This window comes from Caretta caretta, chromosome 1, assembly GCF_965140235.1.
Source record: "Caretta caretta isolate rCarCar2 chromosome 1, rCarCar1.hap1, whole genome shotgun sequence".
Lineage (NCBI taxonomy): Eukaryota > Metazoa > Chordata > Testudines > Cheloniidae > Caretta > Caretta caretta.
Genome location: NC_134206.1, coordinates 274,270,168 through 274,295,807, shown reverse-complemented (window position 1 = coordinate 274,295,807; position 25,640 = coordinate 274,270,168). Strand labels below are relative to the sequence as shown.

Sequence of the window (25,640 nt, the reverse complement as noted above, 5' to 3'; positions counted from 1 at the left end):
TCCTCAAGGTAAAACAAACCAAGAAAATATTCTCTGATTTTTACTGCCACCTAGTGTGGATTAGTAGTCTGTTCATCTAAGGAAAATGCTGATTTAAAATTACGCAAAAAATTTAAATGTGCAACTGGATAAGCAAAACATATTCAAACTCATAATACAAACACAATACACTTAAATATAATAGAATATTACATTCAAGTTTGAACATCTTTTAAAAATGATGTACTAGCTCAACCTTCCATCAATTTAAAACCCTCGACTACTTACTGAGGATTCAATTAAAGCAGAAATACAGAAAGCTCAAAAAACACAACTTAGTTTCTTCCAGAGTGGTGCACATAATTTAGCATATTACACTACAACTGGATCTCTGAATAATTAAACCTGAAGCAAGCCTTGCTATCTCCCGATAAATAATACACAACTTATGTTTTCACAGAAAATCCATTAAAAACATATGGCATGAAAGACAAGAAGTCCCTTATGTTCAGAACATGTTTTTCCCGTTAAAAGTTTAACTGTAAATCTAAGCCAGTTTTGTACTGTGCAGATTTTAATCTAGTCTTTTTGTCCAGTGTTTCCCACTACAACTCTAGATTAACAACTAGATAATTATGATGTTAATTACTAGGCACCTATAGCTGTTTATTTGGTTACTCCCAGTGCCCATATGTATTCCATAGCATAATTGTATTCCATTCCACCAAATTCCATGGCAAGAATGCCTGAATTCTACAGTACTGTTAAATTATTCTGTAGTCCAAACACTCATTTCTCATCCAATTATGCCTTGAAAAACATTCGATGGCAATTTAGGGATTTACGATATTCAGATGCAAAATAAGTCAATGCTTATTTTCAAGTCCAGTAACGCAGCTCCAATTTGTGGGCCTCAGCTTCTGCAGAGCCATCTATTAGGTGGCCTGGCTCAGAACCTTCTTGTCCCCATTTATGCCAAAGAAGAGAGTAGTTTGCAGCTGACTTCAACAACTCACTTCTCTAGGCCTTGACTTCTGTTTTGCTCTCTAGGTAGCTCAAAGTATATATCTGATTTTCTCTGCTCACAGGCTGTCAACTGGACTCCAACTCTGGCTCCCTAACTTCCTGGCTCCATGGACCTATAGTCTGATCTATTATGAGAAATTCTTAAATTGTTTAGTGTATGAACATGGAGGGAGTGTGACCTGTAATCCAAATAATTCCTCCTTGTGGGGAAGATAGGTAGCAAGACGGAGCTATAACCAGGTGCCAGGTCATGGAGACAGAAAATAAAATATCAGATGCTTGCATCAACCAAAATGGTAAATTTTATGTGTAGTGGGGTGGTCACCCGCTCCGGCCCTGAAGGGGTTAAAGCAGCCCTGTGAAAGGGCTACCCAGGGGAACCAATATGCTAGGCTGATTGGGGAGGCAGCCACAGTTGGGGCCACGCCCCAGTCAGGCCACAGCTAGCCCTATAAAAGGGCTGCTAGCTAGGTGTTCAGGCAGGACTCTTCCTCCAGCTTCAGAGGGAGAAGGACCTAGCTGCCTGGGAGCTGAGGGTGCAGGCAACTGAGCAGGGCTGGGGAAAGGTGAGAGGAGCAGGAGAGTTCCTGCTTGGCAGCGCTGCAGGCCTTGTCAAAGACCAAACCAGGTACTGGGGTTGCAGAGGCTGCAGCCCCAGGGTTAGGCAAAGGCAGCAGGTACAAACCCCCCTTTGCCAATGATGAATGGCTTGTATGCTGCAGTCTGCCTCAGTGTGCAGGGGCTAGATGGTGACTAGCAGTAGCCATAGGGTGAGGTGAGGTGGTGATAGAGGGTTGGGGGTTCCCCTGGATGGGGAGACCCAGAGAGAGTGTGTATTGTGAGGGGGCAGCACCCCAAGATAAAGGGGCACTGGGGTCTGAGAGGGACATGGGGGCCTGAGGCAAGCTGGACACTGGCCTGCAGAGGGTGCTCCAGGCTGCAAGAGCTAATTCCCTGGACAACCAGCAGGAGGTGCTGTAGCGGTGAGTCCTGCATTGCTACATATGGCATATCTGAAAAATGCCAATATCTGCAGCTACACAACCAGGAGGTCTTGATTAAAATGAATGGGACAATTCAGAGCTATTATTTCAGGCTCCTTGTTAACACAGGAAGACAACACTGGATCTATTTACACTCTAGACATTCTCAAGACTACAACAGCAACTATGGGTATGTCTACACTGTCTTAAAAAACCTGTGCCACTGAGTCTCAGAGGCAGAGTCAGCTGACTCAGGCTTGTGCAGCTTGGGCTGAGGCACATCTCCTTCACAGGATCTCAGTGCCCAGACTCCAGCCCAAGCCTGAACATCTACACTGTACTGTTATAGCCGCACAGCTGAGCCAGCTTACCCTGGTCAGCCATGGGTCTTTTATCACATTGTAGACATATTCTTTAGAGGCCTTACAGAGTGTGTGTGTGGGTTTTTTTGTTTGAAATGAAAGTTTACATTTGAGAATTGCAGAATACTTGGAGCTCTGGTTACTCCTAAATGATAATTTATTGAATCGTAAAGTTTTATAAGCTATAAAGATGGAATTTGGTGCTGTGCATTAAGACACATAATGAATCTGAATTTTAAGCAGGACTGGATAAATTCCTTACTAGTTGTGATCATGTATTATACTAGCTACAAGTTAAGCTTTAAAAAGTGGAGTGATCACCTGGAAGATTCAGAAAGATACCTTCACTAGTGCCATCATTGTGTACAACATTACACAAGCATCAAGATGCAGTTAGGATGTACTCACACCTTCCCTGGAAGCTTCAGGTTTGTCATTATAGGAGGTTCAATACCACAAGATGAACCACTTATAGAAGTCCCTGAGGTTTATAAGTTGTGCAACAAATTATTATTTTATGAACATGTCTGATTTCAGTGTTCTTTGATTCCCACATATACAGTCATTCAGTCTTAGGGTATATCTATACTAAAGTGACTGCACCGGCACAGCTATGGCTCTGCAGTGGTGCTGCTGTAGTGTAGACCCTTCCTACATTGACAGAAGGGGGTTTTCTGTACATATAGGTATTCCGTTGACATGGATACCTCGTTTCAGAGAGGTGGAAGAATTCTACCATCAACCTAGATGCATCTACAGTGGAGGTTAGGTCAACCTAACTACATCACACAAGGCATGGAATTTTTCACAGCTCTTAGCACTGTAGTTAGATCCATCTAATTTTTAGGTGTAGGCCAGGCCTTAGTGTTCATATTTTTTTCCTAAGGCAATTAAATAGTTTTCATTCCTGCTATGGAGGTGTGTAGGTCTCTTTCTTGACTATTTTGTAGTAATATATTCAACCCTTCTTGAATATTGCTAGACTGCATTTCTGTCTCTGTAAAGGCTTGAAAGGTCATGCATTCTTTTATTACTGCCACTTAAAATGTATTTGTGGTTTCACCCTTACTGCTTGTATACATTCTAATGAATACAAAACGCAGCTCCTGGGGCCTCTTAATGTGGTACAATGCCAAGCATCACTGGCTTCATTTTAAATATAAATAAGCCTTAGATTTAGTTAAGGACAAACTTCTCCACCTGCCATTCCCCATAAGATATCATTTGTTGTTTGTCAAAGCTAAGCAGCTCTGCATTTTGTTTAATGTCTCCATTTACCTGTGCACCAGAGACATGAGTTACTAGAAGGATTAAGGATCATAACCAGATTGTCCTACAGCTGAAATAAACTACATACCCCTATTTGAAGGGGAGTGGGGCAGAGGATGACCGGGCTATTTCAGGGAGAAAAAATGAATTATGAACAAAAAGAGTGCAGTTATAATCTGAAAAGTGACTCTAAAATGGCATAATGAGACAGGGGATGATGTATCTTCCAGGTCAAGTTTACTCAGTTAAGAAAACTTTTTTCTTAGCCATGCAAACTGAACATGGGATATGAAAGTCAATTTGCATTATTACTAGTGCGTGAGCAGTGAACCCTAACCAACTGAGGTGCTTCAATTACACAATTAATTGTACCTGCTATATAATGCACCTCACTTAGAGGCAAGGCTTACTGGTTATGCATACTCAGAAAGGGAGAGCTTGACTTTCAAATCTTCAACTTAGTTTGCAAGTCTGTGTTCTTAAACCACTTCATTTCACATATAAAATGGGTCTGGAAACTTTCAGAGATGGTAAATGCTTTTATTAACAAATGCTACCTCAGATTTAGCTAATAACTGGTCATTCAAAATTTTAAGGCAACCTCCTGCTATCATTGGAATTATTGTTTGCTGCTCTGATGATTCATCAAAGACCATTTATATCCTATGAGACAGCTGGAGAGAAGTTACTGTATCTCTATTTATTGGTGACTTAACTTTTTTTAAATTTTGCTGACTGAGTAGGACATTAAATGGAGGACTTAAATCACAGAACCAACAACAAATTGCCAAAGTCATTATTGGTCACCTACATATTGTTGCTGACTGAGTTTGTCACATTTTTTATTTGTCTTACCACGTTAAGACCACTGCTTTTTAATATGACAATCTACAGCTAGAAAAACTACCTGTGGAAAAGAAGAGTGAGGGGTGATTTGATAGCAGCCTTCAACTACCTGAAGGGGGGTTCCAAAAAGGATGGAACTGGGCTGTTCTCAGTGGTGGCAGATGGCAGAAGCAGCTGGGGAGGTCTAGGTTGAATATTAGGAAAAACTATTTTACTAGGAGAGTGGTGAAGCACTGGAATGGGTTACCTAGGGAGGTGGTGGAATCTCTAGCCTTAGAGGTTTTTAAGGCCGGCTTGACAACACCCTAGCTGGGATGATTTAGTTGGGGTTGGTCATACTTTGAGCAGGGGGTTGGACTAGATGACCTCCTGAGGTCTCTTCCAACTCTAATCTTCTATGATTCTACCTGATTATAAACATGAGGTCCAACAAAGTGAAGTACCACAACCTTTCAAGTATAGTTAGTGCTAATGAGAAATGCCAAGGGATAGCATTCTGCACTTACTTGCTCAGAAGAACACAGAGCTTGTATCCAAAATATAGACCCAAATCTTCCTCATTAGGATCAAAAAATTTGCAGGGATAGGAAAAAATGGATCAAGCCATACCTGATCATTTACTTTAAACAATTCTAAATCTTTACAGTATACATTATTTTAGGTTTCATTAATGAGAGAATTTCTGAATTACAATCAAGTCTCATCCTCTTGTAGAAAATGAGGATATCAATAACTTTTAGAAAGGCTAAAAGATATTTCAATACATTGTCTTTGTTTCTAAAAATGTTATATTATTTGAAACAAAATAAAATGTTGATACAGATAATAAATGACAAGAGATTGCTTAGCACTGCATTATCTGTTGCCACACAGACCTCATCTCAGTATAAATGGTATTTTGACTGCCAATGTTAGATAGAGAAACTGTAAATATTATCATGTGTAATCCTGGAACTTACGTCAATTGACTGAGATTTCCCATCATGGGAATGAGGTGATCTTGGATAAATATCAAGAAGGTGAGGTGGGTCATCAGTATGTATTCTTCTAATATGATGTTTAAGAACTTCCTTGTACCTAAATGTATCAAAATTGGTCTTCCACAGCAATACCTGTAAATCAACCATCAACCTTATTAAAATGGAACATTTTTTCTAAGGAAAATGACTATTCAAAAGGAAAACTACAAGAACTTGATTTTCAAAAAGTAATGTTGCAAATTTACTGCTCTCTAAATTGCAATACAATAGCTATATGCAATTTCCATAAAGAACTTACAATTTCATTTTAAAGGCAAAACACTGCTTAAAATAAAGGTTCAATAGCATGAATTCTATGCTTGCAGAAAAAGAAATGTTAATGAATTATAGCATATTCTCCAGTCCCCACCCTGATTCTAATAGATTAAAGGATAAAACAGGGTAACATACTGAACTAGAAAATGAAGGATTGTTAAATAAGATTGAGTTCTGATACAGCTATGTTTTAGTAATTTGTAATTATGAATAATGAATTATAGATAACACTTAATTCAAGCCCTTGCCTGGCATGAGTGTGGTTTTGTCTATTCTTTTGACATAAAATTGCTGAATTGTTAAAGATGTATTTGCTGTCAAGATAAGTAATGTGTTGGAAGATGAAAGTAAGATATACAATCATGTAATGATAGATAAACCCCTTTTCTGGGAAGATCCAGGAACAGGGTGACACTTTTGCAGGTTCTGGATCATATTGTTCTGAATCAGGAAAAATGCAGAAGTTGGGTAATGGAAGCTTACTCGTGTATAATGGATGGGTACATAAAACCTAAACAGGTGATGTGCTAAAGACCAGTTGGATAAAATGAAGTAACTTGGAAGGTAGAAAGGTACAAAAGACCTAAGTGAACAAGAGAAATTCTTGTTTGAACTAAAGATTTTTTTCTAAAAGATATGCTCATCTTGATTTTTAAAATTGACAGTGATGGAGAATCCACCACCATCTTTGGTAAATTGTTCCACTAAACAAAGTGAAATTTTTTAGCTTCAACTTCCAATCATTCAATCTTGTAATATGGATCTGTGCTATACTGAAGAGCCCTCTATTATCAAATTTGTATTCCCTGCGTAAATACTTATTGACTATTGTCAAGTCACTCAACCTTCTTTTTGATAAACCAAACAGATTGAGCTCCTTAAGTCTTTTCTTATAAACGCTTTTCCAATCCTTCAGTCAGTAGATGGCTCTTCTCTGAGCCCTCAGATTTTTTCAAAATCCTTCTTGAATTTTGGACGCCAGAACTGGTCAATAGTTTATCAGCAGTCCCACCCAAGCCAAATATGAAGGAAACAGAGCCGCTCTGTTCCTATTCAATATCCCCTCATTCATGCATCCAAGAATTGTGCAAGCCCTTTTGGCCAAAGCATCATACTAGAAACCCAGGTTCACCTGATTATCCACCAAGATTCTAAGTCCTTTTCAGATTCACACTCTCTCAGGGTAGAGGCCCCCATTTTTTGTTTCTATGTGACCTTACATTTGGCCATACTGAAATGCCTTTTTGATTTGTGTCCAGTTTTCCAAGCAATCCAGATCACCTGTATCTGTGACCTGTCCTCTTCATCATTTACCACATGCCTAATCTGTGTAACCTGTACATTTTATTTGTAGGATTTTGTTTTCTTACAAATCATTGATAAAAATTAAATAGCTTAGGGCCAAGAATCAATCCCTACAAATCCCCACTAGAAACACAGCTCAGATGATTCCCCATTTACAGTTACATTTTGAGACCTAGTTTTTAATCTATTTAACATGGGCCATGTTAATTGTATATTCTAGGTTTTTTAAATTAAAACATCATGCAGTACCAAATCAAATGTCTGTTTCCTTTTAATTTCTTTAGTGGAAGGACTCCATGTAGAACTATTTTTGGCTTGAGTGAGACATTGTTTCAAGTGGGGTTTAGATATTAGCATGAGTGATAGGTCAGTTGACCAAAAAGAATGAGATCACAAGAAAGGAGGATTGTTTGTATTAAACATGCAATGACCCTTGAGATACCAGTGTTATCTTATTTAATGTTTAGGCTCAAGTAACAGAAATGAAGAAAACATGGTCAATTAGGTGCCAGGTGCAGCGTTCAGCCCAAAAATTCCTTCCTTTGGCTTTAGCTAAAGTCCAATTACCAGCAATGACATCACTTGTTTGTTATAGTATATAAAAGCAGGGTTCTTTAGAAATGAATGTGTTCATGAGCTCTTCCTTACCTTCCCATTTGGTGTGATTCCAGAGGGGTATCACCCAGAGCCTGATCCTGTTCTAAGTATTTTAGCCAATGCTTATAACTGAATTGTTAGTAGAATACAGAGTATAAGTACGTATATAGTTATTTTTGGATGTAACCAACAACAAATGGACTCTGGAGTACAAAAGAAATTTTTGTGTGGAAAAAATCCTGGCAAACCTTGATAAATCTGTTAGGGGAACTTATTTCCAACATGCCAGTTTGAACAAAAGTTGACAATTATGTAGCCTCTCTCCAAATTAAGAAAGATTGATATTGAGAAGACACAATATAGTGCACTGTTCACATGTTCATTTTATAGCTGCTTGACTAGCTACTCAAAAGTTATTTGTTGCAGTCATTACAGAACACTAGGGAAACATTACTTAAAATGTTTGTGGGGAGGAAATTACAATATCTGTGTATAGCAGGAAAAAAAAGGTTGATGGAAATTCAGTAATGTTGACTACTCCCATGACTGGGGGCTTTCACAGAACATGCTCTTATCAGAGGCAGATAAGGTACAGAGAATGTGCTCATCCCTTTAGTCTTACAAGAATTAATAATAAGTAGTTTTTGGGCAGTTCAATCTTTACTCCATTCCCAAATAACTGGATTGTTATTGTTACTTTTGACTCAATCTGCATTATACGATTTTTTTCAAGTCTCGCCTCTTCCATGCTGCTGCTTGAGTGGAAACCTAAAGTTGTTAACTGTACAAAACATCTGAAACTCTTCTCCTAGAAGGTTACACATTCCCTGTGAAATTGTTCCATCATGGCCTCTTGGGGTGGCCTCTCAAGGGGCCTCAGCTTCACCTAACTGTCCTCCCCACCTTAACTTGCTGTCAGTGAGATCAGTGTTTGGACCCTTACATTCCTTAAAGCCTGTCACTTCCTAGGTGTGTCTCTCTGCTAGACTCCTGGCTGTTTTCTTGTAGGCAGCCTGGTGCAAGGTACCCCAAGCCTTTCTGCCTCCCCTTCTTTCTCTGCCCTCTTATCTTTATAGCAGACCCTATTTCCTTTATTGATTGCAGCTGTGGGTGCCTCCCTCCATCATTGGCAGGTCTGGCAGCTGCAAGGGTTGTGCTCAAGATGCTTGCTTGTAAACAGGAGGGACTCTCCTCCCCCTTCTGTCTACATTCAGTACAGGGTTTGTAGACCTCATTACAGTTCCCCTTTCATCTCTGTGGGTGGCCACTCAATTTAACTATACCATTTCCTCTTCTTACTGGAGAGAATTTGATAAACATTGTTCATGTGAATAACTATAGCCTGCTACTCTTTTTTAAGAGGAAAAATGAAAGATTCCATGGTTGGTTGTGCCAAACTTTAAAGATTAAGATATACTAATATAAACTGTAGCAAAAAACACCAGGCACCAAGAAAATGATCTCCAGATAGAATTATGATTGGGAAAAGGAAGAGAGCTCTTTGAAAGGTAAATAAAAAAAGGGGTAAAATAGGTTGGACAGCAAGACTTTATACATTTTAGAAAGCAATAGCCAACATGATATGGAGTATATTACTATGGAAAATCTTCACAAAAATGCCATGTAATAACAATACCCCCAAAATCAAAAAGCATGTGTTATGCAGGATTCTCTTGCATTAAATTAAGTTCTCCCTTAAAAACTGAAAATATCTACGATGCAGTGACTTATGCGAAAGTTAAAAAATATTTTTTAAAAAACTTTAAGAACAACAAGAGATGCCAATACTATAACATATAATAGCTTGAAGACCGCTATAAAGAAAACATACTGGGGGGAGAGAGAGGGAAGTAGGATTTCAAGATAATGTACAAAAGCAGCACTCAATCGTGCTCCTTAAGCATTTTAGAAGGAAGGAAGGAAAAAATTCAAAAACAAATTCAAATTTTAACCTCTATATAGACTGGAAATGTAAGCAAGTGACAGCTGATTGAGTTTTATCTATTCCATGTAATCTGACAAAATCCACTTCATAATGACACATTCTGGAGCACATTTTTGGTCTACTGTTTTTACATAAAGTAGCTTTTTCAACAGATGCCAAATGTTACTACATTTGTAACTAGAGCTAAGGCATTACTACAAGGAAATCTGTGTCCTTTATGTCCATTATCTGTGCAACTAACTGTAGCTATTTACTAAAGTCTTAATTACCTCAAGACATCCCCTAAAATGAATACATTTAGTGTAGAGATAAGAGAAGGACTTTAGCAGTTCCATAAAGTTGAGTTGAGATTTCAACTTAGACCAGGAATTAAACTCTTGTAACAATTATAGAGGGGTCACTGGCTGGCCAGTGCGCCCTCCCATTGCTGAGCATAGCTTAGCAGTCACTTTGTCTCTGGTGCCCCATCCTTGCTCACTCTGAGCCTGAGGTGGCTTGCTCCCCTTTTCATGACTCAGCCCTCTGATCAGGTCATCTATAGTCCTATCCCTTCCAGGGTAATAAAGACTCCAATAAACCAGAAGTCTACTGACTTGGAAGCCTCACTGTAGGGTTGATAACTTTGGAGGATCAGTGGGGGAACCCAGGCCTTCCCTCTTGTCTGGGTTCTGGCCCAAGGACTCTATGAAGCAGCTAGAGTGCTTCTATAGACTCCCTGCTGTTTCTCTGTGCTACTTCCTGCTGTCTGGTTGATGCTGGCTGATGCAAGAGTGCTGCATGCTGCCAGAGAGCCCCAGGGGACTCTCCCTTTGAGTTCTCTGGCTGCATGCAGCCCCTTGCACCATGAGCCTTCTCCAACTGTTTGGGAAGTCTCTTTAAATTTCTTTTTCCATGGAGTTCTCCTCCCTGTTCTCTTTTTTTTATTCTGGAGGCTCTTCTCTCCAAGAACAGCCATTTATCTCAGCTGTTGGTGGTCAGCTTAGTCATAGCTCTGGAAGTAACTGTTCTGCCCATTCACCCCTTCCTGGCTGTTACAGTGGAGGATTTATATTCCCCTCACTGAATACTATATCCTTTGGAGAACAGCACTTATTCTTTTTAGTAAGAAACACGCTTCTCAGAATTTCCACGTAAATCTGTTAGTTTATGAATTATAATTTTACAATGATCCCTTTAAGAATTTTTTGCTAACTCGGTTTTGGCTTCTTAATGCAAATAAAATTCCTATCAGACTTCAGATCTGAAGTCTGACTCACTTTTCATGTGCAGCAAAATTTAAGGTATAGGCTACTTTAAATTTTTAATATTATTTTTAACCATTTCTACTTACATTGAGTATTTTTGTCGTTGAATAAACGCTCAAGAAACTGTAGATTTAAAAAGTTTCTATCCCTCATGGTTGTGAAGAGCTAATAGCGCCAAGAGCTGCAAAGTACCCTATTTATCTTCTTGAAGTGTGGATAAACAAAGCGGTGTGTTCCTTGACAGGTAAATTCATAAGAACTTTTTGCCTTTTGAGGACTATTAAGCTTACCATAGCAGTTTCACTATTCCATTATTTGGTGTACTCTTTTTCACCTCCAAACTGCAGTCTTTAATTAGCACATAGTAAAGTGAAAAGCATTTGCATGAGTTTGGTAAGATTTCCTCCTTTTATGCTCAGATATTTTAATTGTTACATCTAGCTTCATTTTCATAATTTAAATTTATCCACCACGTCTTTTTGCAAGTCTTCTACATCTCAAGTTTCAATCTTTTTTGCTAGCAAAATCCTCCAGCAACAATATCCTTGCTTCAGTTTGAGGTTTTTCTCTCCAATATTTGCCAGTCTTTTGATTGCTGTTGCAGATTCATTGTCACGTCAGCTGTTCTTTTTCCTTTGAGTTCCCCTAACTCATTTCTAGGAAACGTGCCACATGAAGCAACATCTCTGGTACTTTGCATCTGATTATACTTGAGGAGTAAGACAGTGGTGTCTTCTTTCTAATACCAGCCGCATTTTTAGTTTGAACTTTATTCCTTCAAGCTGTGTTTTCTATTAGTTGTTGAGTAAAATTCCACCCTTTTTTTCCCCCAACAAAATATGAAACATGTTTGTAGTACACTCCGGGGAGTTAACTTCCACAAAGCTGTTCTCTGCACCTACATCATGGGCTCCCAAAACATATTTTGTTTTTTTGTTGCCACATAATACTAAGGATGCATTTTACAGACTATAAAGTTCTAATCCAAGTGGTAGATTATTTCTATCTTCCTTAATTGTGCCCCTTTATTCTTTCTCCATGTAAAGACCTGGAGAAGCAGCTCTAAGACCAGACATGGCAGAATTTCATAGTGACCAGATTTACCCACAGTGGCAATCTACTGCACCCATAGTCAGGATAAGGATTAATGATATGACTCGGTGGTTTAATAAAACGTATTTTCCCTGGAATTATTAAACTGATATTCTGCATGAAATCTAGTGTGTTTGCTAATTTAAACTGGCAGAACAACAATCTAAACAGATTTTGCCCTATCTCAGCCCAAATTTTCTAATATCATTAATTTGTGCACTAAGACTAGGTACCTTCCTCTAATTAGAAGGGGTAATGTAGCAAACAGAGCATGTATGTGGATAGGATAGGATAGATCTTTTGTGCATCATCAAAATTATCTTTAGCCAAAGCACACTAGTAACAGCAAATTGCTTTCCTGCTGTGCACTTCTGAATTGAAGAGATTTGTTTGAATTACTGTATTATGATCCACATTTGTTTCCCTGAACTTGAATCATTACTTGTGGTGTCTTTCTTATGATATGGGACTCCTAAAATACAAATAGAGTTTTTTACTGTAATACTCAGTTGGAACTGGTGAATGTAAAAATGTAATTTTATTGCACAAAACAAAAATAGTATAAGATATCACAAATTAAACATATATAAGCCTACCTAGAAACAATTACTAAAAACATGCAAAATGGATCAAATAAGTCCACTGTAATTCTTATGGTTTCAGAACACTAACTCATTCACTCACTATAATAAATACTGGAAGAATAATTGTTTTATATAGAACATGAAGTTTTTAAACAAACCTGTGCATCAGCTCCACCTGATGCAAATTTTTCCCCACCTTTGGAAAAGGCCACAGAAAGCACAGGTCCCTGTAAAATTAAAAGAAAGTTCAGTCATGTGCTAAAATTTTTTTCTATTAGTCTCTCTCTTTACATTGAAATACAGAGAGCCATCTCTTGTTCAACAGAATTCCAACAACTTTCTAATGCTAATGAATAAGATAAAGTGGATGAAGTAATATTTTTACTGGACCACCTTCTGTTCGTGAAAGAGACAAGCTTTCAAACTTTCTGAAGAGGAAGAGCTCTGTACAGCTTGAAAACTGGTCTCTTTCTCCAACAGAAATTGGTTCACTAAAAGATATTACCTCACCCACATTGTCGCTCCAATATCCTGGGACTAACATGAGTACAACAACACTGCAAACAACTAATGAGAAATAGTCCAACTGCAATGATGATTTCTACAAAATTAAAGTTGAGTGAAAAATGAATAGTACAAATCACAGGAAAATATTAGGTCATGATTATTGCCGTATTACTTATTGTTCTAAACAACATAATCTTTCCTATATCTATTTTACTTTATATTTACTTTACTATATATTTGATATTTTATCATAAATAATTCAATCAGAAAGTGGGGCTTGCTGCATATTAGGGAGGAAGAGAAAAGGAAAGTGGTGATAGGAGCTCCGTTCCTGTTAAGATTACCACACACTCCACCATTAACTACAGAAGGTTTATACAGCACATGTACTTATCTAGCAGATGATTAGTTGTTCACATGAAAATTATTGAACATTACCCTCTTGATTTCAGATATTCAGTATGAAAACAATTACCCAGCATTAAGCACATTGACTGTCACTTAAGGTTATGCAATTTCTGTCAACTTGTGACCAGCCACATTACTGCAAGACTTTGTTTTTCCATTGAAAATGTCATGCATTGGCAAATAACTGCCATCATTAGTGCACCATGTAAGTGTATTATTTTTCCTCTAATGAAGTCATTAAACATATCAATATGATAAAATCTACTCACATTTCAGTTAAAAAAGAACTACTACAGTACTGCTATACCTTGTGTCCATGAAGCGTATATATAAGTCTTCCTTCTAAGAGATCCATAATTTTAAGGGTACCATCAGTAGAGGCAGTGATGATATAGTTACCAGAAGGATGGAATGATACACAATTAACTCCTGCTCTGTGAACTAATTCACAAGAGACAAAATTCAGACATTGAAACTAACTATTGGAAGTAAAATCGACATTTCCTGTAGTAGTTGCTTTCTAGTGCCCAAAACAATAATCAACTCCCAATATTACTGAGAGAAAAGAAAAACAAATGTAAAAGAAAGCAGTTACCCAGTTCCATGCTAATACACCAGAAAAATTATAAAACAAAGAAAAATTGTGAGATGTTAAAGTAATTAATGCTTTTATTGAAATAAAGGATGCAGACTTGTTTTCTTTCCAGTTACCATGGGGAATTAATTTAAAATTGATAAATAGATATTAATTTAACAAAGAAAAAATATCCAAGTATAATTGCAGTTTATAGTAATCATAATCCATTGATTACAAAAAAGCATTTATGGTGTAGGAGGAGATTTGTTGACATGTATTAAATTTATAAAGAGACAAAGAATTCAGACACTAACATATAGCACAGAGGTTCTCAAACGGGGGGTCGTGACCCCCCAGGGGATCACAAGGTTATTACGTGGGGGGTCGTGAGCTGTCAGCCTCCACTGCCAATCCTGCTTTGCCTCCAGCATCTATAATTGTGTTAAATATATATTTAAAAAGTGTTTTGAATTTATAAAGGGGGGGGAGGAGCGTCCACACACATAGGCTTGCTGTGTGAAAGGGGTCACCAATACAAAAGTTTGAGAACCACTAATACAGCATGTTAAAAATCATGATATTAAAGAGTTTGACAAACCAAAAAATATAAAGCAATTCAAAGCAAAGACTATTCTCTGTGATTAATTTCATACGGTTAAATCTAAACTCCTTATGATCATGTACCAGTGAGAGTGTTTTCTGGTACCTAGACCCAATAACATGAGCTTAGGATGAAAAGCAAGCCTTAGCATTAAATGTCCCATCTTTTATTGGCCAAACTCAGATGGGTAAGCTGACATTCACAGCATGTGGCTTTTTAAAATAAAACAAATATGAATTCTTAAGATTATAGCAACTTCTCAGAGGCTGTAAAATTAAAGGACAGTTTCAAAGGGACCAACTTGAAATACGTTGCAGTTTTTTAACTCAAATGGCATTCTTCTGAAAGCTAAAAATGTTGACAAAAAGTAATATTGAGTCACTAAAACATATAGAAAAGACATTTAATAAATATTAAATGTTTACATTGTTTTCTGTATTGTCAGTTTCTGTTCTTGGAGAAGAGGGACTGAGTCACATTAATCACACTGTCGCATCCTGATGTAGCAAAATACTTCAGCACAGAGCTAACTTCAGTGGGACTATGCACAGGCTTGAAGTTAAACATATGCTTAAACATGTGCTTCACTGGATCAGGGCCCTAGTCAATCAGGTCCGGATCTTCTGAGGTGCAGAGCACATTCATCTCCTATTGACTTTCCTTGGATCCTAGGGACTTTAAACTAACTGCATCAGGACAATCAGCACATTGTAAGACCTGCCCATTACTGAGTGGCAACAGGCACTGAATGGAGCCCATCCTCCTATTCGGTCATAAGGATGGTGTCCCAGGCATAAAAAACAAACAGATTAAGAATCTCCTTTCCTTGCCCCAATAAACAAACAAAGTATTACACTAACTACAGCTCTTTTTAATCATTTTTAAAACGTGGCTATTTAGTGGAATATATTAGTCTTTGCTACAAGCTAAGGGCTTGGAGAATTTCAATATACAAATGGGTAGCAGCTATTTTTAATAGTTACAAAAACAGAAAAAAAGTGGTTTAATACGAAACTCCACTCCCCCCAAAATGTCTTTGTGCAGTCATGCCACTATAAAAAGTTCAAAATGATTATTTTTAAGGAAAAATTGTTTTTGGAGGAAGAGAGGGAGATGTCTATATCTTAGCTGTTTTCTAAACATTTGAAAATAGATTTGGGGCATGTCTACACTACAAAGTTAAGTCATCTTAAATGTAAGTCGACACCCAGCCACCGCAGTAAATAAGTCAGTCGGCTGTTTCCATGGAGTGTGTCCTCACTAGCAACGCTTGCACTGATGCACAGAGTAGTGCATCACGGGTAACTAGCCCACAGTTTAACTAGCTGCAGAGGGGTTGGGAAGGGCTTGCATCATCTCATGGGACCAAAACATTGTCAGAGAGAGGAATGGGAACATGGCTTCGGCCTCCCATGATGCAGTTTCCTCCATCCCTCCTCTGATATCAGGGGCAAACAACCCATATTTTCTTGTATCTTTTTTTGAAACCCTGGCTTTGCCACACGTATGCAATAGCTCGAGAAGTAGGGACCCTGCTCAGCTGTGCACTCTTGTTGCGAGCATTACAAACACCTTGTGCCTTATCCTGCAGTATTTCCAGAGCTGAGACAGGAGCCACAGCGCGGAACACTGCAATGTCATTCAAGCAGCTCAGCTGAAAACCATTGAAAGAAACAATTCCTGGTTGCTTCTGGTAGTCACGCAGCAGCTGAACATAAGTGGAACACCGTTTCTGGTCCTGGGAAACAAGAACTGACTGGTGGGATGACATTGTTATGCGGCTATGAGATGATACGCAATCACTACAGAACTTTCAAATGCGAAAGTCCACTTTCCAGGAATTTTGTGCAGAGCTTTCCCCAGCCCTGAAAAGCAGCAACACCAAAATGAGACATGCTCTGACAGTGAAGAAGTGAGTGGTGATCGCTCCGTGGAAGCTTACAACGCCAGACTGCTACTGGTCAGTGGGGAATCAATTCAGTGTTGCTAAATCCTCTGTGGGAGCTGTTGTGATCCAAGTGTGCAGCGCCATTAATCAACTTCTGCTAAGAAGGGTCATGACTGTGGGCAATGTGCAGGACATAGTGGATGGCTTTGCCATGGTGGGGCGATAGACGGAATGCATATCCTTATCTTGGCACCAGACCACTTAGCCAAAGAGTATATAAACCGTTAGGGATACTTTTCAATGGTGTTGCAAGTGTGGGTGGATCACAGGGGCCGTGTGACCAACATCAACATGGGATGGTCAGGAAAGGTGCAGGACATGTGCATCTATAGGAACACAAGTCTGTTCAGAAAGATGCAAACAGGAACTTTCTTTCCAGATTACAAAATAACTATGGATGACATTGAAATGCTAATACTGATCCTGGAAGACCCAGCCTACCCCTTGCTCCTATGGTTCATGAAGCCATACAGTGGTCACGTGGAGCAGTAAGGAATGGTTCAACAATAGGCAGAGCAAGTGCAGGCTGGTGGTGGAATGTGCCTTTGGCCATTTAAAGGGTTGCTGACACAGTCTGCTTACTAGGTTAGACCTCAGTGAAAGCAATATCCCTATTATTATCACTGCCTCCTGTGCGCTCCATAATATACCTGTGAGGCAAAGGGAGAGAAGTTTCTGCAGGGGTGGGGCATGGAGACAGATAAGTTCACAGCTAATTTTGAGCACCCAGATACCAGGGCAAGAAGAAGAGCCCAGCAAGGAGCACTGCATCTCCAGGAGGATTTGAAAACCTGCTTCAGTAATGAGCCACAGTAATGTGCACTGCTTATCTGTGTTGTGCCTTCTCATACCATCCCATCAGTTGCATCAGTTTCCCTGTACTCCTCTCCCACTCCCAAGTCCCCACGATTGGAATAAATAAAGAGTATTTCATTCTTGAAACACTGATTTTTATTGCACAAGCATAAAGAAACAAAGACCAGGAATATAATTTAACCTTGGGCAAACAATGTGATAAAATTGGGAGGGAAGAAACCAAGTCAGCTTGTCTGTGAAAGCACAGTAGTCTTACCCATCAAAAGTCTTTGTTTGTTCTTTGTACCCTCTCCCAGAGTTGACTAGAAGGGATACTGAACTCCCCCCACCCCACCTCCTGGAATGTTTGAGGGAGGGGGATTGGGAACAGGGCGATGCTTGTAGGCAGCTTTGCAGAGGCTGCAAAGGGAGTCTAGCCTCAAGCTGTTTTTCTTGAAGCTCAACCAGATGCCTCAACATGTCTGACTGGTCCTTCATAATCAGCAGTATCTCATCCTTCATGCCACCCTCATGCTCCTGGGATGCCCTCCATGTCCATGTCCTGTTTTTCAGACAATGAAATACTGCAGGATCTTAGCACCATGTCAGCAGTCCCAGAGGCATTCATTATCTCACTGAACATGTCACTGCGTATGTAGCGGGGCAGTTACCCCACTCCGGAAAAACAAGGAGAAAAGGTAGGCTGATTGGGAAGGCAGCCACAGCTGGGGCCATGCCCAATTAGGAGACAGCTGGCCCTATCAAAAGGCTGTGAGCCAGGAGCTGGGTCAGTGTCTCTCTAGCTTTGGAGAGAGATGGACCTAGCTACCTGAAGGAGCAAAGAGTACCGTGGACAGAGCAGTGCTGGGGAAGGGGCAGGCTGAGCTGGGGAGCTCAGGCCTGGCCACCTCCCAGGCTGCAGACTGACAGGAAGGCCTAGAGAAGTACTGTGCTGTAGGGAAAGGCAGCAGTTCCAAACCCCGCTTGCCAGTGATGAGTGGCCATTACACTGCAGTCTGCCCTACTGAACAGGGGCTAGATAATGACTGGCAATAATGACTGAGGCAAGGTGGGCTTAGAGGGTTAGGGGTTCCCCTGGGAGGGGAGACCCACAGAGTGGGGGTACTGCTGGTGCAGAACCCCAGGGTAAGGGGCAACGGAATCCAGGAGGGACACGGATATCTGAGGCAGGTGAGCCACTGGCCAGCAGAGGGTGCACCGAGCTGGAATTGAGCTAATTCCCAGGGCAACCAGCAGGAGGCGCCACACAGATGAGTCTTGCTTCGCTATAGTGTGTTCTTTTTTTCCTCCTTCTAATCTGTGAAAGCCTCTCTGCTAGTGTGGAGGATGTGCTGAAGGGCAAGCTTCCACTGTAAGGCACACAAAGCACAAGGCAACCATTGTCAGGGCATACCCTGGATCTAGTGCAAGGTTGCTATTTAAAAATCACTCCTCTTATTACACTCAAATGCAAGCCAGAACAGAATCTGAATCCCTAGCTATTCAATGAACTGACTTGCTGTTCCACCCATGGTGAGTACAGCTCAGGGGCATGGGCATGGGCACAGGCCTTGTGCTGCAACTTGTGGGAAACCCACATCGGGAGCACATGTAGACCATGCCCCTTAGCAATATGGATGTTGCTTTGAGACCAGGGACCCGTGTTAAGCCTCCCAAATTGCGGTCTTTGTCCAAGGTGATGGGGCAGGGGTTTGTGGCCACAAGAGAGCACAGAAGCCCACTCCTCACTTCTCTTAATGCTGCTGGTAATAGTCACCCTGGACTTGCAGAATGTAAGGTCAGTGCTGATCCCTGCCAACAAAACCACCAGCATGTTAAAGAAAATGTGGTTGAGGGACCCAGAAGTCACCATGGGTGGTAGATCACATGCTCTAATATTTGTGGTATGAGCACTTGTAATGAAAACTTCCACCGTCTCCCCGAGGTGACCTTATGTGATATCAATCTCCTGAAGGAAACGGATACTGCAAGTGTCTATAAACGGACCCAGTCCTTACATTGCTACGCTGTGTATCGCAATGCCAGCAGACTTAATACTGGAGTGCCATTCAAAAGTGTTCTACCATGGTAGAAGAAATAAGGCAGCCCTCCCCAGACACCTTCTGCAAAGGATTGCAGAGTACTTCCATGAAAGTTTCCTAGAAATCTCCATTGAGGATTCCCGGGTCATCCCTGTGCACACACAGTATTGTCTGGAGGGCACCGTCTGTGTAGCTAGAGCAGCCACTGTGAAGCAGATACCCACTGCACATCACTTTTTCTTCAGATTAAACAAAATAGAAGAGCATATAAATCCTACAGTTTGACTGGAATTGCATAGTCACCAGAGGTGCCTTCCCTGGCATCATGCTCAGCTACCATGTTGTCCTGTGACTGGCTGGGCCCCAAGGTTAAAAATAGCTCCTGGCTCTCAAGGAGAATGGATCCACTGCTTGCCTGTCTCCCACTCGCCTCCTCTTCCTTGTCCAGAATGTCCTCCTTGTTGTTGCCTGAGGTGGCCTGGGACTCAGACTCCTGGGAGGTATCCACGTGGTGTTTGGGGGTAGTAATAGGTTTGCTGCTGAGAATCTCATGCAGCTCATTGTAGAAGCAGCATGTCTGTGATGCAGAACCAGAACAACTCTTTGCCTCCTTTGTCTTCTGATATGCGCCCCAAGTTCTTTGATTTTCATGTGGAACTCCTGCCTGTCCCTGCTGTAGCCCTTCTCTCCCATGCCCCGTGCAGTCTTTGCGTAGATGACTATATTTCTTCGGCTGGATTGGCACTGTGCCCAAACAGACTCTTCTCTCCACTGACCAATAAGATCCACCATCTCCTGTGTACTCCAGGCTGGAGTGTGTTTGGGGCATTGAGTCCCCATGATCAGCTGGGTTGGTGAGCTCTCCACACTGATCAAACAGGAAATGGAAATTCAAAAGTTCCCAGGGCTTTAACAAGGGAGGGACTGTTTCCTGTGTACCTGTCTGCTGTGCAGCGGAGTTGAAAATGATCTCCAGAGTGGTGACAGCAGAGCATCATGGGACACTTCCTGGCCACCAATTCAGTCAACTTATACAATGCTGTGTCTACACTGCCTCTCTGTTGACCGATCAACATCGAATTAAGCACTACGCCTCTCACGGACGTGGAGTAATTAATTCGATGTTACAGGCGAGTTAGGTCAGAGGAAGGGTCCTGGTAGTTTAGACGCATACATTATTAGGTAGATGTAAGGTGGCTTCCATTGACCTAAGTTTGTAGTGTAGACTAGGCCTTAATGGGAAACTGATATTCTATAAATATTGAATTATGCTATTAATCACAGATGTGTATGTTTTCCTAAAACTTTCATACTGTAACATACTGTACTGAAAATCAAAAGTAGGAAGACAAAGGAAAATAACACCTACCTAATAAGATTAACAGATTGTCACTGTAGACTAGAATGTCTGCAGAGTCACTGCAAAACTGATAACAGCTACAAACATGACTGAGGACCCTTTTTGTTCAGAATATCACCAGCTTAATTATCATGGAGTTTTGCAGTCTGTTACCATGCAATTTTTAAGTTCTCAGCCACTCTGACTTTACTATAACTATATTGCACACTATAATTAGTAAGGCATGGTCTCTTGGCATACAATAAACACTACACCATTGTGACATCAGAGGTAACTCAACCAACTGCCATCCTTACACTACAAAGGTGGTTTTCAACCTTTTTTCATTTGCAGATCCCTAAACATTTTTGAATGGAAGTGCAGATCCCTTTGGAAATTTTAGATATTAATGGCGGACCCCGAAGGGTCTGGGGACCATAGGTTGAAAACCACTGCCTTACAACTAATTTGTACGCAACACTTTAATTGGTTGTATGGGGAAGACTGCACAGAAGGTGGATTACTTGGCCCAACTGCCAGTTTTTCAAAATCTCTTACAGAACAACACAATCAACACACACACACAGAGCCCCTCACAGCAGCGCACACTGCTCATTTGCCACCTGCACAAATCGACACAAATCTTCCAGGACTGTCTCTCTCTCTCTGTGTCACTCTGAAGCCTAGCATGTCTGAGACATTGTGAAGTGAAACAGCTAGAACCATGGTTGATGGCTCTTTTTTATTTGGAATATCACCAGGTTCAAGCATCAGTGGGCTGTCAGAACCAGATGGAAGGCTGGAGTCCAAAGGTTCCGTGGTGGTTGGAATGTGACAGTTGATCAGAGAAAGCAGGAGTAACAGCTACATGGGGTAACAAGGAGATGGTTGTCCCACCAACCAGGGGGCTGCTCTGTGTACAAACTTTGGGGAACATATACAAACAGCAACATTGCTCTCTGCAACACAACACATGGAAACAAGAGCCCTTTTTATCAGCTTTTTGACACACGAGTTTAGGAATTACACCCATGCAACAGGATGAGCTTTCAGCTAATAGTTCTAAATAAAAATTCTGAATAGTATTTCCCCATCATGAATCTGTCTCCTCCCCATATCTCCAGCCTTTCCTAAATTTTTATCTTCTCATGATAGACTAGAACTTGAAATTCAGAATATTATTTCAAAGTAACATGAAAACTACTTGAATGCTAATTTTCATGCCATTTATTTCTCCCACATTCTGCCTTATTTAAATAATAAAATACTTATTTTTTCATAACTATTTTCCAGAGCACTTTTCAAATGTTAACTATTACTTGAAACACCTATATGGAAAGCCAAACACTGAAAGGATAAGTAACTTGTCCAAGACCGGAGAACTACTCAGCGGCATAATTAGCATTAAAAGACAGAAGTCCCATGCTCTAACTCCCAGTTTCACGTTCTAACCACTGGACCACACTTTCTCAGAGTTAGCTGTTATTAAGCAACATTTCTTATACAGTAACTCCTCACTTAACGTTGTCACGTCGCTGATCTATTAGAGAACATGCTCGTTTAAAGTTGCGCAATGCTCCCTTATAATGTCATTTGGCAGCCACCTGCTTTGTCGACTGCCTGCAGGAAGAGCAGCCTGTTGCAGCTGGCTGGTGGGGGCTTGGAACCAGGGAGGACCTGCAGCCCCCATATCAGGTCCCCTAAGTTCCCTGTGCAGCAGCCGCACAGCAGGCTATCAATTGCTGGGCAGTTCAGGTGTCCCTCCTGCCACTGCTGTGTGCTGCTCCTGGGGGTGGGGTGGATAAAAGGGGTGCTAATGTCAGGGAGCCTCCCTCTCCCCCACTCCTATACCCAGGGATTTCCCTACCCCCCCACCCCCCGAATTTTCCCAACACCCACCCTCTCCCCCCAGTTTTGTGAACTAGTTACATGCAGTGTTGCCAATTTAGTGATTGTTTGGACATCTGAATTGAAATTGAAACATTAATATACACTTTAAAAGCATATAAAGTGTTTGATAAAATACGTGTATCTGAAAAAAATAATAGATTTGAAAAGTGTGAACATAGACTAGTTTCCTTATACAGCTGTTTTTTATGACAGTGTCAGTACATTCATTTCAGGGATGTTGGCCAACCTAATAATTTCAAATTATGATTTGTAATCAAAATTCTACATGAGCTCTCCCTAACAGCTAGTGATGAGGTGGTGGCTGGAGGGAAAAGGCTTTAAGACCAGATTGTATTTACATTCACACCTAATCTATCTAGGTATCCAGCAAACAGAGCTGTGTTGCTCAAGTGATAGATTTTGGCTGGGGTTGGGTTACAAATCACTTGAATGCAGGGGGTAATTAAATGTTGTTGTTCTTATTGTAGGAGTAAAGGGCAGTAGAACTGTACTCAGCCTGTGCTGATTGAGGACATCAAGAGGGTGGGAACATGTGTTTTGCTTGTTGGTCTGCCTGAGTCACAAGTACTTTTTGACCTGCCCCTCTCCACTGTTTAAAGATAGAGCTGATTAGGCTCCATAGATAGTTTCTTGTTCTGTTAAATATGACTACAGCTGAAATCACTGATAATCAGGTCTAAGTGCTTAGACCTGCTGTGGGACAGTATTTCTGTGGAAGAGACGGCCCAGTCTGCACTAGCAGCAAGGTTCCTCCACTGAGAGCTCAGCTGAAATCACTGCGAGTTGTGTGGAACCTCAAGAGACCAACTCACAGAGATCACAGTGGCAGGTGGCAGCAGAAGGAGACAGCGCAGGGCCATTGGCAACAGAGTGATGGAGTGAACGGTGGCACAACGAACAACAGTGGCCAGAGCGAACAGTGAGCAGCTGGAGGAATGAGCAAGGTGCCTTCTTGCCCCCCACCTGGGAGGTGAATTCATGTGAAAGCACCTCTGAAGTCTGAGTCTCCACTGACCAAAGACAACACTGGTGAGATTAAATGAGGCTGTTAAGAATGCTGGAGACACAACACAGTTCATGCGAACAAACATGGCTGTGGCATCACACTTTCTATTTAAGCAAGAGATACCACACACTACAAACTGGAGGCCAATGTTAAGTGCATTGTCACTTGTTCATCCTGAAGTTGAACACTGGTTCCGAATAAAACCAGCAAATGCTCACTATCTTTCTGCAAGAAACTCAACTGACTGGCCAGACGCATGTGGTGCAACAGTGAAAGACTCAACAGTTGAAAAAGTGAAGAGCTCTCACCGCATTCAGAAAATTTCCATAAATGGCTGATGAATGCACTGATGCAAATGGGCATCAAGTATTAAGTTATTGTGTACGTTATCTTGATGTCAATGGTAGGCCAGTAGATGCATTTCTAGATGTTCAAATTATAGAGACAGATTAGCTGCATCTGTGACAACCCACATCTTAGAAGAGTTACATGTTTGTCAATTGGACCCCAAACAGATGGCTGCTTGTGCATTTGATGGAGCTGCAAACTTCTCTGGAAGACATGGTGGAGTACAAGCTTTGCTCAGAGAAAAGTGTAACCCTAATCTCTCCTATACACACTGCACAGGCCATCTACTCCAACTAGCGCTAGTATGAGCTGCAGACTCTTCAAAAGACATTAGAAAACTATAAATTTAATGTCTTCATTATGTTCTTTTTTCAGCAAGAGTCCAAAAAGACTGAATATCTTAGAAAATATAGAAGATTACTGGCTTTGGAAAGTATCTACCAAGATGGGATGGATCTAAGTAGTGAGGCTGGTGGATTACTTTTGCGACTACATTCAGAAAAGACTATTGCCATTCTCTCTCTTGTAAGTCTACTGTTGAAACCACTTGGGTCATTAAACAATGCCATCCAGGCATCTGCTACAACAGTAGTAGATCTGTGTCCAGCAATAGAAGCTACATTTGGATCAGAGAGCTATCCATTGAAAAAGTACTGGAAGAAGCAAAGACTTCAGTCTAGAAGTTGACTAATGAAGGCATTTATATTGAATCCTTAAGCGAAGAGACCAAGAAGTGTTTGTTAAGACCTCTGAAAAAGTACATAGACTTGATTCTTAAAAATCTTTTTATAATCGTTTACAACCGCGACTTCTAGATTCTACTCAACCTCTACGTAGCTTTTACAGATCTCTGTCCTATAATACACCGACAGTTGAGTGGAGTGAGGCACTACCAGCAAAGCCATGTGCTCAGGACAGAATAGAGAATTTGAACAAGAGTGGAATATCATATGACGAATTAATGAAGATTTGACTTCAACTCCTATTTGATCGTCACTTGTGGCTAGACCAGATCTTTATGCTAGGTTTTCTGGGATGAAAGAAGTAGGAATTCATCTCTTGCTACTCCCAGTCACAACAGCTACAGTTGAGCATTCTTTTTCATCATTGAATAGAATTTTGTGTTCTAAAAGAAGTCGCCTTCTGCCTGATCATGTGAGTGAACTAATGAGCATATCAATTAAAGGAATGAAAGTTCTGGACATACGAGAAGCCACCAAAGATGAACGCATTGCATTCAAGAAGTTCATTAACAGAGTTGTGCAAAATTATAACAAGAAACTAATAAAGATGTAGATGTAATGCTTCATAGAAGGCTTGAGTAGCCAACTTTAATTTGTGTGATAATTTTAAGACATGAGTTAAATCTAATAAAATGGTCATGAAACATTTTTCAGTTTTTACTATGGTGCCATACAGCCCACCTTCAACCTCATGGTCTCACCCTTCATTGGCCCTGACCCCCCACCCTAATTTCAATTCCTGGGGAAAACACTGCCTGTACCCCATCTCCACAGAAAGGGAGAGGGGAAGACGGACACAACAGGGCACAGGACAGAGGGAGCTTGCTGGCAGCAAGTGGTGTCTCAACTTGCTGATCTACTTAAAAAGGCAGTGTACTTAGAGTGGAG

The 25,640-nt window shown here is 40.7% G+C and overlaps 1 protein-coding gene and 1 long non-coding RNA gene across 15 annotated transcripts in view; one reads left to right on the top strand and one right to left on the bottom strand.

The window, feature by feature from the left end:
* Nucleotides 1–21,857, top strand: part of LOC142070571 (uncharacterized) — a 28,562-nt gene extending 6,705 nt beyond the window's left edge. Inside the window, exon 3 of one of the 2 annotated variants that reach the window (XR_012666442.1) lies at nucleotides 21,506–21,857. This is a non-coding gene — a long non-coding RNA (uncharacterized LOC142070571). Of the gene's footprint in view, nucleotides 1–1,067; nucleotides 1,149–21,505 lie in introns of those variants that run through there. The other variant, XR_012666443.1, reaches the window with a different exon arrangement.
* POC1B (POC1 centriolar protein B) overlaps nucleotides 1–25,640 on the bottom strand; it is a 124,972-nt gene that overhangs the window by 82,328 nt on the left and 17,004 nt on the right. For all 13 annotated transcript variants that reach the window (XM_048835619.2, XM_075124294.1, XM_048835618.2 and 10 more), the window contains 3 exons: nucleotides 13,750–13,883; nucleotides 12,686–12,754; nucleotides 5,425–5,577 (listed from right to left, as the gene is read on the bottom strand). In XM_048835619.2, the coding sequence (XP_048691576.2) occupies nucleotides 5,425–5,577; nucleotides 12,686–12,754; nucleotides 13,750–13,883 (356 nt within the window). The remainder of the gene's footprint in view (nucleotides 1–5,424; nucleotides 5,578–12,685; nucleotides 12,755–13,749; nucleotides 13,884–25,640) is intronic.